The 22,755-nt window shown below is 54.9% G+C and overlaps 1 protein-coding gene across 2 annotated transcripts; it reads right to left on the bottom strand.

Moving 5' to 3' along the window:
- Window positions 1–1,035: 1,035 nt before the first annotated feature.
- ITGA5 (integrin subunit alpha 5) lies at window positions 1,036–22,115 on the bottom strand. Of its 2 annotated transcripts, XM_045873275.3 has the most exons (30): window positions 21,672–22,112; window positions 15,409–15,539; window positions 13,920–14,032; window positions 13,654–13,774; window positions 13,388–13,449; window positions 13,253–13,298; window positions 12,871–12,996; window positions 12,604–12,648; window positions 12,417–12,460; window positions 10,516–10,572; window positions 10,275–10,327; window positions 9,761–9,969; window positions 9,287–9,478; window positions 9,014–9,059; window positions 8,732–8,833; window positions 8,483–8,538; window positions 8,194–8,348; window positions 7,776–7,913; window positions 7,576–7,643; window positions 6,426–6,576; window positions 6,249–6,341; window positions 6,023–6,102; window positions 5,833–5,913; window positions 5,622–5,727; window positions 5,263–5,415; window positions 4,412–4,498; window positions 4,219–4,332; window positions 3,514–3,615; window positions 2,797–2,919; window positions 1,036–2,133 (listed from the first exon to the last, which is right to left on the bottom strand). In XM_045873275.3, the coding sequence occupies exons 1-30, from the start codon at window positions 21,899–21,901 to the stop codon at window positions 2,050–2,052; spliced, it is 3,168 nt and encodes a 1,055-aa protein (XP_045729231.1). In that variant the 5' UTR covers window positions 21,902–22,112; the 3' UTR covers window positions 1,036–2,049. The 2 variants fall into 2 exon arrangements, with proteins under 2 accessions (XP_045729231.1, XP_064447207.1); XM_064591137.1 differs by lacking the exon at window positions 5,263–5,415 and having other exon boundaries at window positions 21,672–22,115.
- Between the last annotated feature and the right edge of the window lie 640 nt (window positions 22,116–22,755).

The following is a 22,755-nucleotide window of genomic DNA, read 5'->3' as shown; positions in this document are numbered from 1 at the left end:
GGGGGTCTGCTTCTCCCTCTGCCCTCTTCCCTCTCATGCTGTCTCTCATTCTCTCTCTCTCAAATAAATAAATAAAATCTTTAAAAAAAAAAAAAAAAAAAAGAATAGCCTGGGTGGTGGGGGAAAGAGGAGATGGACTTCAAGCACTCCCCCGCCCCAAATTCCCGTAAATTTGTGGCTATGCTGCCCTCTGGTGGCTGAATTCTGGTCTAGCATGACATGGCCATCTTTGCCTCCAACAATCCGTTAGAATTTCAGCACCCTCTCCTTCCTCTTGTGGCGCATTAGGACTGGCCTTGAAAAGACAGAGGACCCCGAGGGGCTCCCTCACTTCGATTTCTTTTCAAAGACCTAAACCCTAGGGGCATGTTGTTTAAGAATGAGGACTTTCACGGTCAGACAAGGCTGGATTCGACTCTGCTCTGGCACTCACTGGGTGACCTTGGGCAAGTTATATAACCTTTCTGGACCTCAATCTTCCCTTGTGTCAATGGGGTTAATTGTACCTACTTCACAGGATTATTGATAGAGAAATTAAATGATAACGTATGTGAACTATTTAACACCCTCTCTACCTACCAGTGTATAATGAGCAATAAAAACAAAACAAAAACCTAACTGGCTTTCTTCTGATTTCATTTTGTGGCTTTTTCTCTCAAGCCATTTCATTACTCCGATTTAGAGAAGGCCAAGGTGAGTCTTCTGGACCATCTTCCCCCACCTTCAACTTGGACCTCCTGCTTTTCATTCTTCCCTTAATGCTTAAACCCAAGGAGAAGGGATTCTTTTTCTTCTCTCTGGGAGGTGCTGGGAACCAGATCTGGTGGGGCTGGGTGATGGGAAGGAGTCAAGTCCTCCTTTCACCCCTTCCATCACCTCTTTCATCTAAAACCCAAAAAGTAGTTCCATAGTTCCTGGGGGTCATACTCTTGACTCCCAAGGAAAGAAGCTGTGAAAAACAGACATTTCCTATGCATCAAGCCATCTGGTTCCAGGATGGGTTTGGAAAGAGTAGGTTAGGACACAAATTCCAGCTCTGGTCAGTGGGGGCACCGGGCCGGGTTTATTGCACTTGCAACAGAGTTTAAATAAGTCCCGGATGTCCGGAGCTGAGGTGAGGGGAGGTTGGGCAGGAGAAAGGGGCAGCATCAGTGCAGCTAGTGGGCAGACCCAAATCCTGCAGGCCCAGGACAGTGGGCTCCCCTTTTTCTTGGGGACTGGGAGGGCCTGCTCCTGGCCAGGATGAGGTTCCAGATCTGTTACCATCATGGCCCCTTCAGGGTCCTGGGCAATTCCTGACTTCTCCCTAGTCAGAGGTGGATTGGGCCTCCAGGCCCAGGTCTGGAACAGGCTCAAATGTAGTCCGGGATCTGCCTGGTTAGGTTACCAACGTCTGAGTCTGGGTCCCAGATCAACCCCAGGCCCCAGGTTCGATCTGGCCCCATTGGAGTTCTGAATCCCCTTGGAGCTGGTTCTGAGCCAGCATGATCCTTGTTTGGGATCTGTCCTGAGCTGGGCCTGGGGCACCATCCACAGTTAGTGTTCCTTGTTGGCCCACCAGGGTGGGGGCTGTCCAGAGCTTCCAGGTCTCACTCCCCGGGTTCCAGGTTCTTACTGGGGGCTTCCTGTGGATCTCTGGCAAGACTGAGGATAGATCTTTGCAGGCTGGAGCTGGACAGGAAGTCCTGGTGGCACATCTGGCCCAGAGAACTGGGATCGGATTTCCCAGGGCTGGTTCCAAGTTGTTTTCAGGAAACTTTCTCCAAAATGCAAAGGCTACAGGGAGGCTGGGGCCTCTATCCCTGGATATGAGTTCCCCTATCCATGAGGAGGGCATGTGTAAACGAGGGTCCTTCACAGTGCATGGGGGGAGGGGATCCCCAGCTCCTCACCTCCCGGCTCTGGCCCTTCAAGTATGTCTCTAGGCTGGGGAGAGGAGCTTCTCCCTGGCCCTCAGCACCTTCAGGAAGTGCCCAGTCCCCTCCCTGTCAGTAGACTGAGGGTGGGGTTACTGGGCCTTGAGGATTGGGAGTCTGGAATCGGGAGGAGTCAGGCATCAGAGGTGGCTGGTGGCTTAAGTTGAGCTTTTTCCATGGCCGTGCCGTATGGGAGGGAGCGTTTGAAGAATCCGAGCTAATTGAGGGGGTAAGGAGGGAGAGTTTAGATATTCTGGCTTCCATTTCTCCCCATATCTTATCCCAAGAGGAAATGAAGAGGATTCTAGTGCTTCCAATCTTCCCATTTTGCAAAAGTGGCCTAAATCCTGGCTGTTAAGACTACCTCTCCAATAGGTCCAATGGGCCAGGAGGGCTAAAGCTGGGAGTGCTTTTGGTATAAGGGGTTCTTTCATCAGTGCTGTAAATTGCCCCCAGTTAGGCCAGGGATGGCAAACAGGTTTGAATTCAAGGTCTACGTCTGAATGCTTAGTAGTGGCTGCCTCTTGAGAAGGATTCTGAGGCCACTTCCAGGATACGGCCAATTAGTGATGGCTGCCATTAGTTTTGGGGGGAAGTGATAATGGCACAAATGCCACATATTTGCCACTTGTGAGTGTCACTGATTTTGCAAGTCTAGGCAAACTTCTCAGCTTGAGTCAAGAGACTCTTTCTAAGCTAGGGGCTGTGGAATGAAGGGAAGGATCCTACAGGCAGGGTCAGGATGGCATGCACGTGGCCAGGGCAGAGGAGGGGGCCTGAGGCTGGAGACCTGGTCTGGAGATAGATGCGTGGGACTATGTTGGGTTAAGGGCAGAACCTGATGAGGGAGTGGCCAAGTCACAGGTAGGATGTGGCTGACCTTGTAGAGGATATAGATGAGCAGCCCTAGGAGCAGGAGGCCAATGAGGATGGCTAGGATAATGATCCACAGTGGGACGCCGTGGCTGCCTTCTGCCTTGGTCCACTGCACAGCCGTGGCCACCTAGGGAGCAAGTCAGGAGAGGTCACTGAAAAGCCATTAGTACTCCCCACCCACCACTTGGCTCCCACTTGCTATCGGACCTAGACCACCTCTCACCTCCCACGTTGGGCTAACAGAATTCTGAACTTCAAAATTTAAATTCCCAAGATGTGCATTATTATCTTGTACTTTTGAGTCTTCACACCTGCTAATTTCCTCTCCCCAGAGAATATACCTTTCCTGACTGATTAGCCCCGTAGTTAGTTCCTATTTATTCTTCAGGTCTCAGCTGAAACATCACTTCTTCCAGGCAGCCTTTCCTGACACTGCAAGACTGAGTTTAAGTGTCCCTCTGATGTGTTCCCATAAATATCCTGGCACTTGTCACACTGTGTTCTCATTGCCCGCTAGCCTGTGAACTCCAAAAGTGAAGAGACTGTTCATCTTGCTTATTGTTATATCCCCAGGACCCAGCACAGGCCCTGGCACACAGGAATGCTCAATACATATTTTTTACAATAACAAGTCCAGCCCCCACCCGTGTCCCAGTCCTAGTGCCAGGCCCAGTACTCTGAGCCTTAGCTTCCTTGGCCCAGACCTCTGGCCCAGGTTCACCTGAAGTTCCTTTCGGGGAAGCTGCTGGGGCAGGATTCGGTAGGGCATCTTCAAGGCTTCATATACAGCGTCACACTGCAGGCTAAATGGCTGGTGTTCCCGCTGTGGGTGGGGAAGAGGTGCTCAGGGCAGCCCCTCTTGGGATCTAGAGGACAGAGGGCTTCCCGCGATCTGGCTCAGGTTGTGATCTTTCCCTATTCTGGACTCATTCTCTCCTGAATATATGTATTCCTTATATGAGATAACAAATGTGCAATTAAATACTTATAACTAAATAATGTATAACTAGATGGCTACAAGTTCAGTAAAAAAAATTTTTTGAGTCATTAATGTGGGTCAAGCACCCAGGACACTGCCTGGCCCACAGCGTTGGCTCAATAAATGACTGCTCTTTACTATTCCTACATCTGCTTGCCTCTCCACTATGGATTCATCTTCCATCTGTTTTTTTATCATTCTCTGCATGCTGGTCTCCCTCCAGTTCTCCCTCTTCTGCATGGGCCTGGAGAGGGAAGCTGTCACTCCCAGAGTGGCCACTAGGTGGCACAAAGGACACACAGCCTGGTCTAAACAAGGGTGAAGGAGGGGAGCTGGAGTGTCTGGGTCCCATTCACCAAAGAAGGTGGCTGGGGCAGTAGGGAAAGGGAGGGTATGATCAGGCCGGACTGAAAGTCAAGGGTCAGGGTGGAGGTAAGGCTCCCTCACTTGCAGGAAGGTCTTGGCCCAGACTCGGAAATGCAGTTGCAGACTTCGGCTTTCTTGCCGGTGCAGTGGCCCGAGCTCACAACGCAGCCTGAAACACTCCACCTCGGGGCATTTCTGGGAAGAAAGAAGAGGCTTGAACCCGGAGTTCTGCCCTTCTGGAGACTCTAACAACCCAAGTCCCAGTATGACTTACCAGGATCTGAGGTCCTGAGGAGGCCGGACTCCGGCCTGAAGCTTCCCGTCTTTGTAGCCGGTGATGCTGGGAACCCTCTGGATCCAACTGGAAGAAGGAAGAGACCATTAGCTGCCTCTCCCACCTCATCACAGCATCCAAGTCAGCCAGCAACTGGGTTCCAGAGCAGCTCCAACCTGTTCCCTCTCTCTTTTTCTTTTTTCTAAAGATTTTATTTATTTATTTGACAGAGGGAGAGAAAGCACAAGCAGGGGGAGCGGCACAGAGGGAGAGGGAGAAGCAGGGTCCCCGCTGAGCAGGGAGCCCGATGTGGGGCTCTGGGGCTAGATCCCAGGACCCGGGATCATGACCTAAACTGAAGGCAGACGCTTAACTGACTTGAGCTACCCAGGCGCCCCTCCTCTTTCAATTTTAATTGTCTATTATTCTCTACTAAAATGTAAGCTCCATGAGAGTGGGGACCTTGTTAGTTTGGTTCAGTGAGATATTTCCTGAGCCTATAACAGTGTTCAACGTAGGACACTCATTTGCTTAAATGTTGCCAGTGAGTAAACAAACTTTAAACCAGGCATTAGGGCCCAGAGAAACAGGTCTGAAGATGGCTTCCCAGAGAAGGTGGGACAGAGATGGGCCCTAGAAGTATGCCAGGGCAAGAAGTAAGGGAAGGATATTTCAGGCAGTGTATAAAAGAGTCTTTTTCCTTCCACGGCCTAGAGGTGTCTGTGGTTCTTCTGCCCCTCTTCCAGTCTTAGCTTCAGGCACATCCTTCGGGCTCTTCCAGGCCTCCAGTGACCTTCCCTAACCTCCCCAGCTGTGGGCCCTCCTCCCATATCAGTCTCCAGGCCTCTCACCTCCAGGTTCTGTGGGTTAGGGGGGTGACTGGTGGTGCAGTTGCCAAGTCCTGTCACCCTGGTCATGTAGAAAAGCTGCTGACCTTCCAGAGTCCGGGGACAGCTGAGCTCCAGCATGCCCTGGCTAATGGAGCTGGGGCCCTGGTTGATGAGCTGAGGAGAGGGGAACACAACCATCCTGAGAAGGAGGGAGGGCTTCTGCCCTCCTGAGACCATGGGTCACCATGGCCCAATATCCCCTGCTGCATGTCTCCTATCTCAGAGGCGAAGGAGGAAATCAATAGGCGAAGATGAAATCCTCTCTAGCCCCTCCACTCCCAGCAGCCTGCCCTGAACCTAGCCCGTCTACCATTCCTCACCTCATAGACATGGTGGACAGCAGGGCCCACGTCTCCCTCCTCCTGAGGTTGGTCTCGGGGATGCCAGTCGCTCACTGGGAATAGCACTGCCTCAGGTTTGGAGACACTAAGGAGGAAGGTGGTTTAGAGGACAGTGGAAGGGATCCTCTATGCATCCTTTCCTAGAAGTGTCTCCCCTCCCAGAAAGGCCCCAGTTTGCCTGGGCACTTACCCATTAAGGGAGACCTGGGCGTGAGCCTCCACTGAGAGCCGGAAGGAAACCACTTCGCTTTGTGAGTTGTTGAGATTCTTACTGAAGGATGGAGGAGAGACTGAGGCAGTGCTGGAGCCCAGGCAGGGAGAATGCCCCCCTGCACCAGGCTCCACCCCACCCAGCCTCCCCCCCGCCCCCAACTCCCTACCTGAGAATCTGGAAGTCAAACTGGATGGTTTTCTTTGTGTCCCGGAGGTGAGGGACTGTGAACCGAAGTCCACCCCAGATCTGTGGGGCAAGGAGGGAGGACAAAGGAGCCTCTTAGACTGGGCATTTGCCTTACCCCAATTCCAGCCCCCTTCCTTATTCCACAGCTGTGCTCTGGACAGGCTGGTCACTGCCCTCTCGGCTCCTCTCTCCTGTGCCAGACTTACACTTGCTCCTGCCTTCATGGGGTTGCCCAGGTCACACACCAGCAGGCGGCTCTGGTTCACAGCAGAGTAGTCACAACTCAGGCTGGAGAAGTTCTGGAGGTGGGGTGGGTATGGGTAAGGTTTTGGTGCCCCTCTGGCGGGTCCCCTCCCAAGCCAAGCCTGAGAGTCCCCTCTCACCCCTGGGTTTCTGACGAGTCCGGAGTACTCAGCCTCTGCAGGGGCTGTGACCCGAAGCTCGGCCTCATAGGCACCACCCTCACCCACATTCTGGGCATGGAAAGTTAGGTTCAGGGAGTTCTTGTCACCCAGGTACACGTGGTTCTGCTCCCTGGAGGGGAAACACAGGGTAAGGGACACTGGGAAATTAATCCCCAAACCAGGACAATGAGCCATAATAATAATACAATAATAATAGGTACCATTTACTGAGTTCCAACTCTATGGATAACTAGGCCAGATGATTTATTTTATTTTATTTTATTTTTTAAAGATTTCATTTATTTGACAGAGAGACAGCGAGAGAGGGAAGACAGCAGGGGGAGTAGGAGAGGGAGAAGCAGGCTTCCGGCGGAGCGTGGGAGCGGGGAGCCTGATGCGGGGCTCGATCCCCCAGGACTCTGGGATCATGATCTGAGCCAAAGGCAGACGCTTAATGGCTGAGCCACCCAGGTGCCCCGATTTATTTTTTTTAATATTTTATTTGTTTATTTGTCAGAGAGAGAGAGAGAGCACAACCAGGGGGAGTGGCAGGCAGAAGGAGAAGCAGACTCCCTGCTGAGGAAGGAGCCCGATGTGGGACTTGATTCTAGGACCCTGGGATCATGACCTGAGCCAAAGGCAGATGCTTAACCAACGGAGCCATCCAGGCGCCCCAAATTTTTATTTTATTTTTTTAAGATTTTAATTTATTTGTTAGAGAGAGAGAGAGAAAGAGCACCAGCAGAGGGTGCAGCAGGCAGAGGGAGAAACAGGCTCCCTGCTGAGCAAGGAGCCCGAGGTGGGACTTGATTCTAGGACCCTAGGTTCATGAACTGAGCCGAAGGCAGATGCTTAACCGACTGAGCCACCCAGGCGCCCCCCTAGCCAGATGCTTTATGTAGATTATTTCACTTAGTCCTTCCAAAAAGGCTGAGAAATTGATGCTATCATTCCTACTCTACAGATGAAGATGAAGCTCAGAGAAGCTGAATAACTTCCTAAGGTCACACAGCTTGCTAGTATGTCCCTAGTCTATCTTTTCAGGTGCCAGGTGCTTCCAAACTCCACATGTCCTGCTATGAGATCTTAGCATCTGGAATCCCCCAGCTTGACGTTGGCCTACACTTACCCAAACACTTCCAGCTGTAGATCCGGCACACAGATGTTGTCTTCTCCACAGTCCAGCAAGATCTGAGCCTGGGGAGCAAGATAGCTTTGAGAGGGGGAGTTTAGACCTCCTCCTGGGCTGAAGGGTCCCCCCTCCAGGGCCCTGCCCTGGGTGCCCAGGGTTCTCTTCTCCCGGGTCTCATTTCCCACCCCTCTCCTCACCTTGTCCTCTATGCGGCTCTTGCTCTGGTAATGTAAGACTGGCCGGAGGCCATGGCTGTCCACAGGGGATTGAGGGTCCAGGGAGAAGTTGAGGGCGATATGAATTGGGGAGAGCTTGTCTCGGAACTCTGACTCATTCTGGGGGGTGGGGGAGAGAGTTCTCTGTGTCAGGGGACACATCTCTCTTTGTCCACTCAGGGCCCTCAAGAATCCAGGTGCCCAAATTTGACCATTCTCTTTACTTCCGAGGCCCCAACAGCCTGGTTCCCAGTTCCTCAGACAGAAGGGCCCCTTTCCTCAGCCCACAAGGTCCCAAGCCTCTCTCTGGGATCTCCCAATCTCTTTTCTTTCAAGACGGGCCCCAGTTCTATGTGACACCCTCCCTAGGCCAGTCTGTTCTCCGCCCTTGGGGCCATACCCTGAGGTAGATCTTCATCTCTCTGCAGTCCTCCCGAGCCCCATTCTGGATGAGCAGGGTCTGGGTCAGGGTCGCCTGTCTGGAGGCCAGGAACAGCGCCCGCCGTACGCCCCCCTTCTGCTTCTGCCAGTCCAACTGGAGCTCCACTGTGAAGCCTGCAGCCAGGAACATATGTTCAGGAGAATCTGTCTCTCCCTCCTAACCTATTCAGAGAGAAGGGAGGTGCCAAAGTCCCCGGCCCCTCCATCCCCTATCCCAAGGCCTATGAGATTCAGGCAGTCTCCCTCACCAATGGAGTCAGGAACGTGTTTTCCAGAAGCATTGAGGCAGAAGCTAAGGTTGATGCTGGAGGAAGACCAAGAGGAAAGCTGGTGTATCCAATGAACAGGCATCCTATCCTCTACCTACCTCCCAGACAGACCCGGACTGGGACACCCGCATTTGTCCCCTACCACAGACCTGGTTTCTCTGCCCACTCCCAGGCACAGACTGAGGTATTTCAGACTCCTTCCCTGTCATCTCCTGGGCCCCAGCTCACCAAGCCACAGGGTTCCCCTCCAAGCTGCAGCTGCGCTCCTCTGGGTTGAACATGGCAGGGAAGATGGTGAGGGAGGCACTGGTAGAGACAATGGGGCGGCCCCTGCCAAGAGTGGATATGGGGTCAACAGAACTAAGACTTTGCTGGAATCCGGGCACAGGAAGCTGATGTGCAAGCCCCAGGAAGCCAGTGTCCTTTGCACACTTTCCCAGCCTCAGCCCTATTGAGAAATTCCCCAGTTCCTCCTTTTCTTTTCCCAGGCTGCCCCCCTCGAATTCATACCTGTACACCACAGCCTTGTCCACACCGAAGGACCCCACAATCAGATCTGCAAGAAGTCAAGAAACTACCCCTTACAGCAAGCCCCAAATCAAGATCATTCCTTCCTAAACTTCTTCTAGGTCATTGCGCAAAGGAGGCAAAAGTGAGGGAACAGCGCCATCTGGTGGCATTATTCTAGAACTGTACCCAGGAGCTCCGGAAAGTGCAGAGGAGGGGGGAGGGGTCTGTGACCTGGAGAATTCTAAGGTGAAAGGGGCCTCAGCCACTACTCACCAGGGTATCCGTTGCCATCCAGGTCTCGGCCTCCTCGAAGCGCAGAGCCAAAGAAGTCCGGCGTGTGGCCAGCTGCCCACAGGGGCAGCAGAACCTGGGACGGCTTAGAGCCCAGCCCCCCTGGACCTCCAGGGAATATAAACACTACTCCCTGCTGGGTCTCTCCACCAAAGGGAGCTCCAATGGCTACATCTGCAAGACACACAACCCACAGCAGTCAGAGGGCCGGGAATGCAGGAGTCTGAATCTCTACCACCAGATCCCAGAACCCAGGATCCTCTCTTTCCCATCTGTCATTCCCAGTTTTCTAATCTCTTCAAGTCCCAAGACCTAAACATCAGGATTAAAGTTTACACAACCTCCTTGGGGAGTCACTGGGGGTCTGGGTATCTTCGCTGACAGCCACCGTCTCCCCAAATTCCTTCTGACTCAGCCCCAGAGTCCTCCTCAGCTCCTGGGGCCCATGGCACTTACCATTGTAGCCATCCTGGTCCAAGTCCCCCAGGGGGGTCAAGGAGCTGCCAAATCGGCCAAACTCATCCTGGCCGGTGAGGGTCAGGGCCGGTGTGGGCTCCATGCCAGTTGGGTGCTGCAGGTAGACATAGACCCTGCCCACCTCCTGAGGCCGCCCATCAGCGGTCCGCTCCATGAGCAGAGGTGCCCCCACCAGCAAGTCATCCAGCCTGAGGGGAGGGGGGAAAACCTAGGTGTCCTGATACCCTGCCTTGCCACCTCCCCTCCCCAGTCCCACTGCCAGGAAATCCCAGGCATCCTGGATCCCAGGCTCCCTCCCACCCAACCGAGAAGACTTGAGGTCTTTAGCTCTCAGCTCTCTCCTTGCTTCTGAGCAAGGGGAAGGCAGGCACTGGGGGAGAATCCAGAGAAAAAGCCTGGAGAAAAACCTTCCTTGTATTTATCGGTCCCACTCCCACTGTTCAGTCCTGTATCTGGGAAGGGCATCGCGTTGTGCCTCTTTCCCACTACTCACCCGTCCCCGTTGATGTCTGTGGCAGCCACTGCATAGCCGAAGTAGGAGGCCATCTGAGGTGGGGGGCGACAAAGTCAGCACTGGGTCAGAACTAGGGGGTCACTCAATGGGATCAACAGGGACTGTTGGGGGAGGTCAGAGACTCCAGGGAGCCTGAGAAGTTGGGCTGAGCTTACTGGGTTAGGGCTGGGACTTGGTTGGCAGAGGGCCAAGCTGGGTCGTGTGTGGGGGGTGTCCTCACCTGTTCCCCTGAGAAGTTGTAGAGGGATCGGATGTCTGAGCCATTAAGGATGGTGACCTGGGGATGACGAGGTAACACCCATTGGTCGTGGACTCCCAGACCATCCCATGGGTGGAGGACAAATGGGTATGGGATTCCCCGGGGGGAAGCATTTGTTAGAGACAGACCACTTGTCTCCTGATTCCCTCCAGACTTTGCTTTCGTGTTCCCATCTCTATGCCAGGTGGCTCCACTACATGGCAACGTCACTAGTTTTCTCCGTATCACTGATCAACTACTGACGGATTTTATATTTATCTGTCCATTGTTCATCTCTACCCACTAGAATGTAAGATCAGTGCGGGCAGGAGTTTGGGTTTTCTTTGCTCTTGCCCCAGAGCCTGAAGCAGAGCATTAGTTGAATGATGAATGCACGCTGAGACCTCAGTCATTCCTCATCCCCCAGCCCTCCCAAACCAACACTCCTGGCTCCCCCCTGTCCGCCCTTAGCCACTGGCCCTTGACTCCTTGCCCTCTTCCTCACTCTCGCTATTACTCTGGTGTGAGTCCTCTCCCAGGACTGCGGGAGGGACCCCTGGCTGCCCTCCCGCCCCCGCCGCCTCTCGGCACCCTGCCTCTACTGCAGCAGATGGACTGATGATCCCAGAGCGGATCCAGGAGGGACACTTCTGGCTTGGAAATCCACAGGGATTCCCTGGAGCCATTGCCCAAATTCTCAACTTCCTGGCCTCTTCTGAGGCCCTGGAGAATCTGGCCCCAACCTGTTTTTCTTCAACCTTTCCTTATTCTCCTCATCCTCAATCAGCCCACAAGTCTGCTACAATGGCCTGACTTTCCTCTTCTTCCATGATTTTCATGCTCCTGTCCCAGATGCCCTCTTGCCTCGTCTCCAAGGATCCTTCATAGAACCTTCTCTGATCCGTTCGTTCCTCCACTAATCTGCTATATCCTTTTTTTTTTTTTTTTTTAGGAATTTATTTATTTATTTGAGAGAGAGAGAGCACAAGCTGGGGGAGCAGCAGAGGGAGAGGGAGAAGCAGGCTCCCCGCCAAGCAGGGAACCCGATGCGGGGCTCGATCCCAAGACCGTGGGATCATGAATGGGCAGAGCCTACTGCACCGAGGGGTACAGGAAGTTGCCGCACCTGAGATTATAACTGTACCTGTGTCTTATCTTACATCTTCGATTAGAAGCACCTTATGAGATGGGGTACAGTGTCTTATTCATCTTCTCATCTCTTACCTTGCCTTAATAAACGCTGTCAGTTGAATGAACTCTTGTGGCATTCTTATCTATGTCCTTTTTAAAGCACTTGTCAGGGTCTAATAATAATAGCTACCAGTTGTACACTGCCTAAGAGTTCACTAAGTAGGGCGCCTGGGTGGCTCAGTTGGTTAAGCGACTGCCTTCGGCTCAGGTCATGATCCTGGAGTCCCGGGATTGAGTCCCGCATCGGGCTCCCTGCTCGGCAGGGAGTCTGCTTCTCCCTCTGACCCTCCTCCCTCTCATGCTCTCTGTCTCTCATTCTCTCTGTCTCAAATAAATAAATAAAATCTTTAAAAAAAAAAAAAAGAGTTCACTAAGTACTTTCACCGGCATTATTTCATTTCATCCTTACAAGAGCCTTGTGAGGTCAGAACTATTATTATCCCATTATACAGAGAAGAATGAGGCTCAGAGAGGCTAAGTAGGTTTAAGGATTTTATGGAATGAAGTGGGGTATGAATAAATAACAGAATGATTCATCCAGAGTAAGCGCCAGTACTTGAACCCAGGTCTGCCTCCCAAGCCTGTGTTCTGATCCACTTTTTGAACCCTCACAAACTGCTGTGCATGGTTCTTTGTGATTAGCCAGGGGAAGAGAAGGGAAGGGAGGGATGGAGGGTCAAGCTTCGTCTTACATAACCATAGGTGAGGTTCCCTTTGGGCACGCCAGCAATAAAGTCTGCAAAGAGAAGAGAAAGTTGTGGGTTAAGCATGGGGAAAGGGGCATCAGACCAGAATGGGGTCTCGGTTCCTGTGGCCCCAGGTCCTGGGTCTCCTCCATCCATCCCTCTCCCTTGGCCCCAGCCTGGGGGACACACTCACCTTCTGTGTCGTCACCACTGAATTCACCCACAGCCACAGAGTATCCTGGGGACAGGGTGAGTGGATATTAGTATTCCTGTGGGGACCCCTCTGCTGTGGCCCATCCTCCAGTTTCTTCCCCACCCCTACTGGGCCTTCATATGCAGCCTGCACACAAGTATGGCAGAGGGACTGGGGATGCCTGAGTGGGAGAAGAGAAGTGGGGGGAGTTGGGGCAAGAGTACCTGAGGTTCTCTCCCTGTAGACCCCTCCCCATCGCTCACTCACCCAGGTAGCTGTCATCGTAAATGGAACTGGCCTGGCGGGTCTGCAGCTGCCCCTGCACCAGGTTGATCAGGTACTCAGGGTAATAGGATTCTGCAATCTGTTCCTGGGTGGCAGACAGGATCTGGCCTGGGGAAGGGGACGAGGAGTTGGATGGATGGAGGAGGAGGTGGCAGGGAGGGGGGCACTGGGAGCCGACGGGGTGGCATTGCAGAAGTCTGGTTCAGGGAAGAGAAGCTTGTGGAGGGTGGAGGAAAAGGATATATACATCTAAGGAAGGGAGCGGAGAATCGGGATGGGGGCAGAAGAGGGAAGGTGATCTCAGGCGGGAAGAGGGACGAGGGGCTGTGTGCCAGGGGACAAAGACAGCAGAGGAAGGACTTACCTTGCCAGAAATAGCTCCCTGGTCCACCCAGGACCACACGCCCAGTCTATAGGGGGAAGGAGAGGAGTCCACATCTGGTCCCGACTCCCGTGTGACGCCACCCACAGCCACTTCCCTCCCAGACCACCCTCTCACCTTGGTGAACTCAGCACTGAAGCCCCCTTGGCAGTAACCCTGTCCTGCTGCCCAGCTGAAATCTGTGAGGGGGAGAAGGTGGTGGGAAGGAGCCCAGCACAGATGGGTCTCGCAGGAAAGGAGAGCGAGCTTGGGGAGGGAGGAGGGAGGGGGCATCAGAGAAAGGACCACCCTGGACCTGACAGTGATCAGAAAGGCTAACTGGGGTGGGGTGGGGACTCACAGAGCGAAGGCAGACATGGGGCGCATGCCCCCTCTTGCCCTACCTGAGCGGCAAGGTGCATACTCCAGAATTCGGGTGAAATTGCCTGTGGAGAGGTAGCAGGTGCCCACGGGGTCACTCAGCGGCTCCTTCTCTGTGCGCCAGCTGTATAGAGGAGCACAGGCCTGGCAGGGCCCGGGAGGAGGGGGCTTCAGGTCAGTCCAACGGGGCCTCTCCTCTCTCCCTCTGTGGGAGAGGGCCTGTGCTGCACTGTATTCAACCACTGCCCATCCCCTAGTCGCCACACCACTGAGCCTGCCGGGCCCTCACCAAGATGGAGGAGCCGTGGGCTCGAACTGTTGCTCCGAACCATTGCAAGGACTTGTACTCCACAGGCTCCTGTCCCTCTGGGCTGGACGCTAAGGACTCCAGGATCCGAGAGCCTTGGAGAAGTGAGAGAGGCAGTCATGCTGGGCTGTGGACGGCTGAGCCCTCGAGCGGCCCTCGCCCTCGGCCTGGGAGCTCCCAGGCGCTTGCAAAGCTCGAGCCCCATGACTCACTGGGAGGAGTGGGGAAGGGTCTTTAGAGTCTCCTTTGTGCAGCCTGACTCACCCCTTCCCCAGACACATGTATGCGCGCGCGCACGCGCACACACACGCACAGAACCTAGGCTTTCTAGAGCTGCCTTCCCCTCATCCCCGTGCCTCCTCACCCAGCTGGGACAGGGATGCCTGCGGTAAGGGGGAGGCAGGAGGGTGGTGGGGAAGAAAGGCTATTTCCCTCGAGGGTAGTCCTCTGGCTCCACTTCTCTGTACCTGGGTCTGTGTCTTTAACAGCAAGCACCTTGTTCCATCCCCTTTCTTATCTGGGTTTCTGTCCCCTTATGTCTCTCTCTCTCTCTCTCCCTTCATTTGTCTGTCTCCCCAAGTCTTATCTCTGCCCTCTATGGGACGGTTTTTTTCTTTCCTTTGATTCTCATCTTTCAGGTTAAAAAAAAAAAAAAAAGGCAGTCTGTTTCATGATCTTCTCCCTGCCCCTGCCATTGTCTCCATCTTTTTATCTCTCCTCTTTTTGTCTCCTCACCCCAGTCTTTATCTCTGGAGCCAGACTGTTCAAGTTCATGTCCCTTATCCACCATATACTACTAGCTGCATGACCTCGGACAAGTTACTTGACCTCCGTTTCCTCATCTATGAAATGGGGATAATACCTCACCCTGGGGTTGAAAAGATTAAGCAAGTTAAAGTACGCAAAGTGCTCACAACAGTGAGCAAGTGCTCTGAATGTGTCAGCCGTTACTTCTGTCTATCTGTCCGTCCGGCTCCCTGTGCCTCGCTGCCATCCACCTCTGCATCTACTCCAGACCTGGAGCTCCTTGCGGGCAGTAGTTTCATCGCGCCGCAGTCCCCGCAGCACCAGCACAGTGCGTGCCGTGCACTGTCTGTCACCTAGTCAGTGCTTAGCTGGACGCACTGAAAAGTCTGTGTGACTCTCGCCGTCTTTGTCTGCGTTACTGCCCCGGCCTCCCAGAGTCGTGGGTGATTCAGGGGAAATGAGAGCCACATGTTTCTGAATCACGCCCGCCCTCCTTGGGCTGGGCTGCACTGGGAACGCGGTGTGAGTGCCACGGGGAGCCGCTGCGCCGCTACCGCGCGGCGCTGGAGCCCAGAGCGCCGGAGCCCGGAGCGCCGGGACGGCACGTGGCCACGGAACCCGGGCCGGCTCCACCCCTCGCTCCGGGCGCCGCTCGGCCCGCCCCCACGCCGCCGCACCACCCCCGGGCCCTCTCTGAGCTGCCCCGCCCACCCGAGGGGGTTACCTTTACTGTCAAATTCAATGGGTGTGCAGCGTACCGGGCTGGCGCCCCAGGGACAGAGGTAGACAGCACCACCCTGCAGCACTCCCGGCTGGCTCGTGTTAGCCTTGGGCGCTCCCACCAGCACGCTGACCCTGTGGAGGGGAAAGGAGAGGTGGTTCGGAAGGACTGCTGGCTCTCCTCCAGTCTCCCCCGGGCTTCTGGGCCAGGGGCTGGCGGGGGGTGGGGTAGATGCCCCCTGGGCTGTATTTAGATCCCAGAAGATGCCACAGATGCCAGAGGCACAGGCTGGAGTCAGGTGGTCCCCATGTGCCGCTGTCACTAACACAACCACCCCCCTCCACCACCTTCCCCTGTTTCTAGAGAGGCGGAACCAGGGTCCGTTCTGGGAAGGGAACAGGAGCCAGAGGGCCTGGACCCCAGCTTCTCCGTCTCCCCTGTGGATTGCCGGGATTGGACACACAGCCCCTGGAGCTCCAGGGTCCTCTCACCTAGCCTCTACCCTCTTGACCCAAGCCAAAGCCCTTCTCTGGGCCAAGACCCAGGCACCCGGCCGCCCAGCCTTGGGGCGTGTAGGAGGAAAATGTGAGTCTTGGAAATCAGTCAGTAGAAGTGGAGAGAGGAGCTTGGAGGATGGTGAAGACAGATTCCCCTGGGCCTGCCCGCCCCTGGGCTCTGGGGTAGACCTCCCCGTCTTGGCTAGGTTTCTGCTCAGCCCCCAACCCCTTCCCCACACACCATCCCTAGGAGTCTGAATTCAGATCTTGCTCTACTGGGTCTTGATTCCGAACATGTTGCTTTGAGACAATGAGGAGAAAGTTGCCTTTGCTGGGGGTCCTATGTAACGGGGTGGTCATGATGAAGGTCCCGGGCAATCTTTCCTGCCTTTGGCTCTGCCTCTACCACAGTCTTTGAGGTCCCTTGGCTCCAAGGCCTCTGTGTAGCCATCAGCCCTGTTGGTTTTCTCCTCCAGGGTCTCCCACAAGGACTGCATCTGGCAGCCTGGGGCAACTGGACCCAGCCCCTGGGCCAGTGTCCCTGCCAGCCTGGCCTCTATTCTCCTCCCATATCTGCTCTGGCACTGCTTCTCAATCTCTCTCTTTGCCCCTGTGACTACTCGCCTTCTTCGTTTCAGTTTTTTGAGTCCTCTGTCTCTCTCTCCATCTCAGATCTTGGGCTCTTCCATCTCTACTGGTTTCTGGCCTCTTTTAGCTTTCAACATTCCCTGTACCATCTCTTCCCTGATATTTGGGTATGTTCCCTAGCCTTCCTTACCAGGAAAGAGCCCAAGTGGGTAAGTATGGTAGAGGTCCCAAAAGCTAGGGGTGTCTTCCAAGAGGACCAGGTGGGGCAGGGGTGAGAGGGGTGGGGTTCAAGAGGAACAGGAGATGGGGAGAATAAGGTGGCAGGGTCACGGGACTGAAGTGGGGAGTGTGGAGTGGGCAGGGAGGGCCGGAGGATGAGAACAGAGGAGGGAGAAGGCAGGGTCCAGAGGAATAGGAGGGGGCCAGGGAGGGAGAGTTCCTGGAGTGAAGGGGGGTGGGGTGTGAGCCCTGGTTACCCTGGGGACAGGAAATGTTTACTGCCTGTGGCTTCCTGTCTGTTTCCAACCTCTCACTTCTCCGTTTGTCTCCCACCCGCTGGCCGGGCCCCACCCCTCTCACTCAGGCATTACATCCAGTTGGGGGGTGGGAGCTGGCTACTTGGAAGGCACAGTGACAGTCAGTTGCCAGGCCCAGTAGGTGAGGCTGGTGGGGGGGCAGAGGTTGCACTGTCCCAGGACTGGGTGAGGAGAGCGGGGTGCAAGCATCCCTTAGCAGGCGCAGCTCCAGACAATAGCTGTGGAACAGGAGGCAGTGAAAAGAGCACTGGACTAGGAGTCAGGAGCTCCGGGTCAGGCTCTAGCTCAGTGTGGACTTGGGCGATATACCCTTTCCCTCTCTCTCTAGGTGAAGAGGTTGAACAGTTTACCTGAAAGTCTCCTGGAGCTCTGATATTCCATTTCCAGGAGAGCACAAGGCGGCAGCCAAGAGACCCTGCTCCCACTCCCAGTTTTCCAACACCCCCTGCTCTGGATGACGAACTGAGCCCGAGGGCTCTTAGGATGGCTTGGAGAAGAAGCTTGGAGTTTGGCAGGGTTGGAAGGTGAGTGAGGCCTTACAAAGCCTGTGAAGCCCACAGACTCATGGGCTGGGGGGCAAATACGTTGTGGCTGTGCGAGAGATCAGGAGATCTGGCAAGCAGGCAAGGGACCCAGACCCAGACCCCCACCCCGTGACTGATACCTGCGGTTGCAGTGGCCCTTGCATCCCAATAAATAGCGCCCTCCCCCATGTGCCAAGCAAAGTGCCTGGTGTCAGGGTAGCCCCATCACATAGTTTATCCTTATTCCCCCACTCCTAGTTCTTGCTTCCTAAATCCTGCAGCAGTTGGGCCCTCTTAGGGGTCCACGAAGGTAACAATGGAGGGACCTTGGGCTATTTTCAGTATTTCAGAAAGCCTAATGGAAATCATGCATTCACCTGATAAGGTGGCTGGGCTAATTAAAACCTCAAGTGTATTTGCTTTTGGCTAAAATGATATCAACATTTGGGGAAGCTGGTTATCATGTATTGGTCAGAAGCTCTGATTGGCAGCTATAGCTGTCTTCTTGTTCTAACTTCTAGTTGATAAAAAACAGGGAAAAGGAATTAATTATGCCTTACTAAATGCAGTTTGGCAGATAAACTCTTCTAAAATGTGGAGTTCACGGGAAGAAAGAATTGCCATAATTACTTTTGAAGCCTCAGCTCCCCGAAATTCTAGAGTTGGCTCGTGGAGACACAGGCTACCCCAGCTTCGAGGCGCCACTAGTTTGACGACTGTCCCGTAGATGCCTCAGGCCAGCCACATGGACGTTTGGGGAGGCCCATTTGGTCCTGACAGTCCTCCCCATCTTCTTTTAGAGCAACTTCTTTTCCCGGTTTTATATAGAATGCCCTGGTAAGCCATCCTTTGAATTTAAACCAAAATAAAGGAAATAAAGAAAAAGCTTTACTTAAAAAATTGCTGACCTAGTCCCATGTTCTCATTTTACAGATGGGAAAACTAAGTCCCAGAGAGGTTAAGTAACATGTCCAAGGTCACTCAGAATCCTTCCCGACATGAGGACCAGAAGCTAAGAACCCTCTTTCCTAGGCCAGTGTTCTGGTCTACCCTGCTGCCAACATATCCCCTTCTCTCCCCTCTACTATCTCCCCAGCCAGGCTTCTGATTAACCAAATTCCTGTTCAATACATGGTTACTGTTTGACTCTGTTGGCCTGGCAAGGTCGGGGGGTGGGGAGTAGCAAGTGGACCAGGGCCCAGCTCCTGCAGATCCTACAGCTGCCCTGGCCAGGTCAGAAGAGGACATTCTAGATCCCCCAGTGTATTCCCAAGAGAAATGCCCGGCTGGCTGGTGGGGAAGAGTCGGCTCCACTTGGGGCAGCGCCGGTACCAGAAGGGAAGGAGGAGCCGGGCTAAGAAGTCTGGATGCCTTTCCAGCTTGTGACCTGGGCCAAGTCACTTCTCTCCAAGCTCTGGATTCTCTCCCCATAAAATGACGGGTTGCCCTTGAATGGTCCCTAAGCCAATTTCTATGATTCCTGAAGTTTCCGTTTATATGTATATATAAAACGACACGATAGTGTTTCCTATATACCCAACGCAAGGGTTTTTGTTAACAATCCAATGGAAAAATTGATAGGACAGCGCTAAGGAATGTGAAGGACCATTATCACTACTCTAAACAAATACTAAAAGCAAGTAAGAAATGGGGAATAAGGTAGACAAAGAACCAGGTGATATCCAGGGAGGAGAAAACCAGAAATAGAAAACAGCTACCCTGGAAAAATCATGCCTCCCATGTACTGATCACCCTCTATGGACCAGGTGCTTTTTGTATCTATTGTCTCACTCAGTCCTCAGAACAGTCTCATCCATTAGGTGTCTGATTTTCATGAAACACCGTGAAACACGGAGCAAAAGTAACTCGCCCCAGGTCACACAAAGAACAAAGTGGTGGGGCCAGGATGCACCCCCAGCGCTGTCTGACTCAAAGCGTGGCCCTGTCTTACCATGTAACCCCTCTCGGCCTCACCCTGCCCTTTGATGCTGTCTCAGTGCCCCTGTGAGAGATGTTTCAGGGACAACAAGAACACTGAGGCCTGCCCTCTCCACAGATGGCCCCAGGTTGGGAGCTACTTTTGTCCCCTGTGGGCAGGAGGGGGTTGAAGGCCCAGCTGTGGTGGGAGGGAGGTCACTCGCGAGGCGGATTGTTCAGAGTCCTACTCTAAGGGTGTATTGTAAGAGAAGATGAGAGGGGAGGAGTGCAAGCTGGACACCTGGGTTCTCTTGGGAGGAGAGATGAGCAGAGGGGGAGGAAGAGGGATGAGAAGGCTGGGTCCTGGTTGAGAAGACTGCTTTAGGGACTATAGGATCAGCCCAGGGGCCAGACACCTAGGGAATGGGAGTGTGTGAAAATCCAGATGTTTTAAAGGAGTCTTTTAAAAGGGAGATGACACTTTGGCTAGGTGGGGGTGGGGGTGGGCTGTGAGGAAGGTTAAGAGCCAGACCACTGGATTTACCCTGATATGGGGCAAGATCCCATCCCCTCCCTGCCTCCCTCTTCTCTACTCCATTAGGGTTGTGGTAAGCAGTTTGAGGGGGCCTGGGGGAGGCCAGGCCTGGCAGAGGCTCCAGGCCAGGGTGATGCAATGGGGTTTGGGCAGGAGGCCAGGGGGGTGGGGTGGGGGTTGGGTGGGGACCTTGAATAGCGCAGAACCAACAGCTGGGGCCTAACCATCTTTCTTTCTTCCCATTTCAGACAAAGGAGAAATTTGCTGCCCCCCCCATTGAATTAGCTAGATTAACCCCTTTTCTCCAAAAACTAAAGAAAATGAGTAGAGCTAAGTTAACTGTATCATGTATAAAAACAGCTCACCTCTGACAGAGGTCCTATCAAACCCCGAGACACTAGGGGTTGGGGTGGTGGTGGTCGGCACCAGTGGGAAGCTCAGAGCCCAGAGACAAGGAGAAGGAGGATTTCCCAGTTATTGTGGAGGATCAGGAATCTGGCAGCTGGGAGTCCCTGGCTTGGCCCAGGAGCAGCTACCTTCTTCTCTTGCTTCCCAACCCCCCACATTTAAACAAATACCCTTGTTCCAATGTTGCCTCAGCTCTAACTCCGGTTTCCCCAAGTCTGTGGGCTCCCCCCCTATCCAGGCACTCAGAGTCGGGTCTGCTTGTCACCCTGCTGAGCTGGGAATAAGGACCCTCCTTTGAGACTTCCCCAGTCCTTGATGTCCTATGTTATGACGCTCTTGGGCCCAGCGAGCCCGCGTCTCCCCAGCTTCCGACCCCAGCCCTGGAGTCCGGTCTCAGTTCAGCTCCAGCCTACAAGCTACAGGAAATCGGCATTTCTCTTCCTCCCAAGAGCTAGAGGAAGAGGGAAACCGCCCACCCCCCTTCACGCGCGCACACACACACCCCTCCCGACACATCCGAGCACCCGCCCTTGGCCAAGCCCGCCCCAGCGCCGGCGCCCCCAGGGCCCGTGTCCCGGGACTCTCCCCAACTTCTCGGGTCCCCTCGTCCGAACGGAGACTGGGGGTGGAGGGCGGAGTAGGAGCCCGAGGAGAAAGGGGAGGGAGCCGCCATCCCCCTGCCGGGTCTTTCCCAGTCTGAGCGGAGGCGGGGGAGGGGAGGATGAAGCTGGTCCCCCTTTAACCTCCGGACCCCCTCAGAGTCCGACTTCCCTCTTGCTACACACAGCTCATTCTGCTTCGACCCGTCTTCCCTCCGCACAATGGCCCTCAGGGGTCCCGAGGTCCCCCAGGGCTCCAAAAAGCCCTTCCCGGCCTCCGCGCCCCCTCTCGCCAGCATCCGCCTCGGGTCCCCGCAGCTCACAGATCTCAGCCAGAGACCCGCTGCTCTCGGTTCGCGCGTCCTCCTTTCCCTTGGCCCCGAGACCCTTGCCCAGACCTCTCCAGCTTCCAGCTTCGTGTCCTCTCCCCACCCCACACATGTCTCCCCACTGATCTCAAACTCCAGGCGCCCACTCCGCGCCGGCCACTGTCCCCTCCCTACTCCCGCGCGGGCCCCCAACTCTAGCGTGGGCCCCCAACTCCAGCCCTAGTCCTTCCAAACTCCGCCTCCCAAACTCAAGCCTTGGTCCCCTCCATACTCCAGCCGCGCCCCCCGTCTCAGCCCCCACCCCCCATCCCACCGCCAGCTCTCCTCGCTCACCCGTCTGATCCCGGCCGGTAAAACTCCACCGAGAAGCCGAAGAAGGAGCCCGGGGGCCCAGAGAGCACAGCTGGGGCCTCGGCGTCTAAGTTGAAGCCCCCGACCCTGGGTGGCGGCGGCAGCAGCAGCAGCGGCGGCAGCAGCAGCAGCAGCAGCAGCGGGGGTCGGCGCCGGGGGCCCCAGCGCAGCTGCACGGCGTGGAGAGGGAACGCTGGTGCCCGGCTCCCCATAGCGCCCGCTCTTCCCTGTCCTGGGGCCACCGACCCGGAGCCGCTTCCTAAACCTCCCAGAGGCGAATGACTCAACGCGGGGAGGAGTTTGCCAAACTCCCGGCTGAGCCCTCGCCCCGCCTGCCGGGGGGCGGGCGGGGGGGCATTCCTGGGTCCTTGGAACGCTGAGCCCGCGCCCCCCACCCCGAAGGGGCGTGGGGGGCCCCCGCACCTCTCCACTCCCCTCTCCCTAGCCCCAGCTGGAGGCCGGTTGTCTGGACTGGGTCAGACGGAGCGGGTTTGGGCTCTTCCCCCTCCTCGCTGCTTTCCCCTCCTTCCTCCCCCTCCTTTCCAGATGTACAACGTAAACGCTCGGAAAAGGAGTCGGAAAAAGGGAGCGGAGAATTTCCTAATGAGGAAAGGAATCACCTCTGGAGGGAGAAGGGAGCCTGTATATGTGTGTGGGGGTCTCCCTCATTCCTTCGGGAAGGAGATTTTGGGGTCTAAAGAGATAGGAGACACCGCTGGCATCTAGCCAACTGGGATTCCCCCTTGCCTTCCGGGGCCACTGGGTGCCTGGGTTCCGGCCAGCTGGATTTGGGATTCAGGAGTTGAGGTACAGAGCGCTCCCAGGCAGCCTGATCTGATGGAGGACCTGCCTGGGGCTCCTCGAGTTCTCCTGCCCCCTCACCCCCTCCCTCCAAGCTGCTAGAATTGAAAACCCAGGAGTTTGGGATCACTCACCAGGTGATTCTGCTCCAGGTCACCCCCTTCTTGGTTGTAGGGTATGGAAACCTCTGTTGAGACCCTCCCTAGAGTCTGGCATTTGACCAAGAGCCTGGGAGTGGTTGGGAGGGGGGTGCTTTGGCCCCTCA

This window comes from Mirounga angustirostris, unplaced genomic scaffold (genome assembly GCF_029215605.1).
Source record: "Mirounga angustirostris isolate CCGP_5_RB_7025 unplaced genomic scaffold, mMirAng1.0.hap1 SCAF_5, whole genome shotgun sequence".
Classification (NCBI taxonomy): domain Eukaryota; kingdom Metazoa; phylum Chordata; class Mammalia; order Carnivora; family Phocidae; genus Mirounga; species Mirounga angustirostris.
Note: the sequence above shows the minus strand (reverse complement) of the source record. Positions and strands in the feature narration are given on the sequence as shown.

What these genes read in the sequence shown, in the direction of transcription:
- ITGA5 (XM_045873275.3), bottom strand. Translation starts at nt 21,901, where the DNA reads ATGGGGAGCCGGGCACCAGCGTTCCCTCTCCACGCCGTGCAGCTGCGC. An exon ending in GGAACCTCACCTATGGTTAT is followed by an intron (nt 10,573 to 12,416) that starts GTAAGACGAAGC and finishes CGTCATCCCCAG; the next exon opens with GTCACCATCCTTAATGGCTC. An exon ending in CTGTCCACCATGTCTATGAG is followed by an intron (nt 5,416 to 5,621) that starts GTGAGGAATGGT and finishes CCCTCTCCTCAG; the next exon opens with CTCATCAACCAGGGCCCCAG.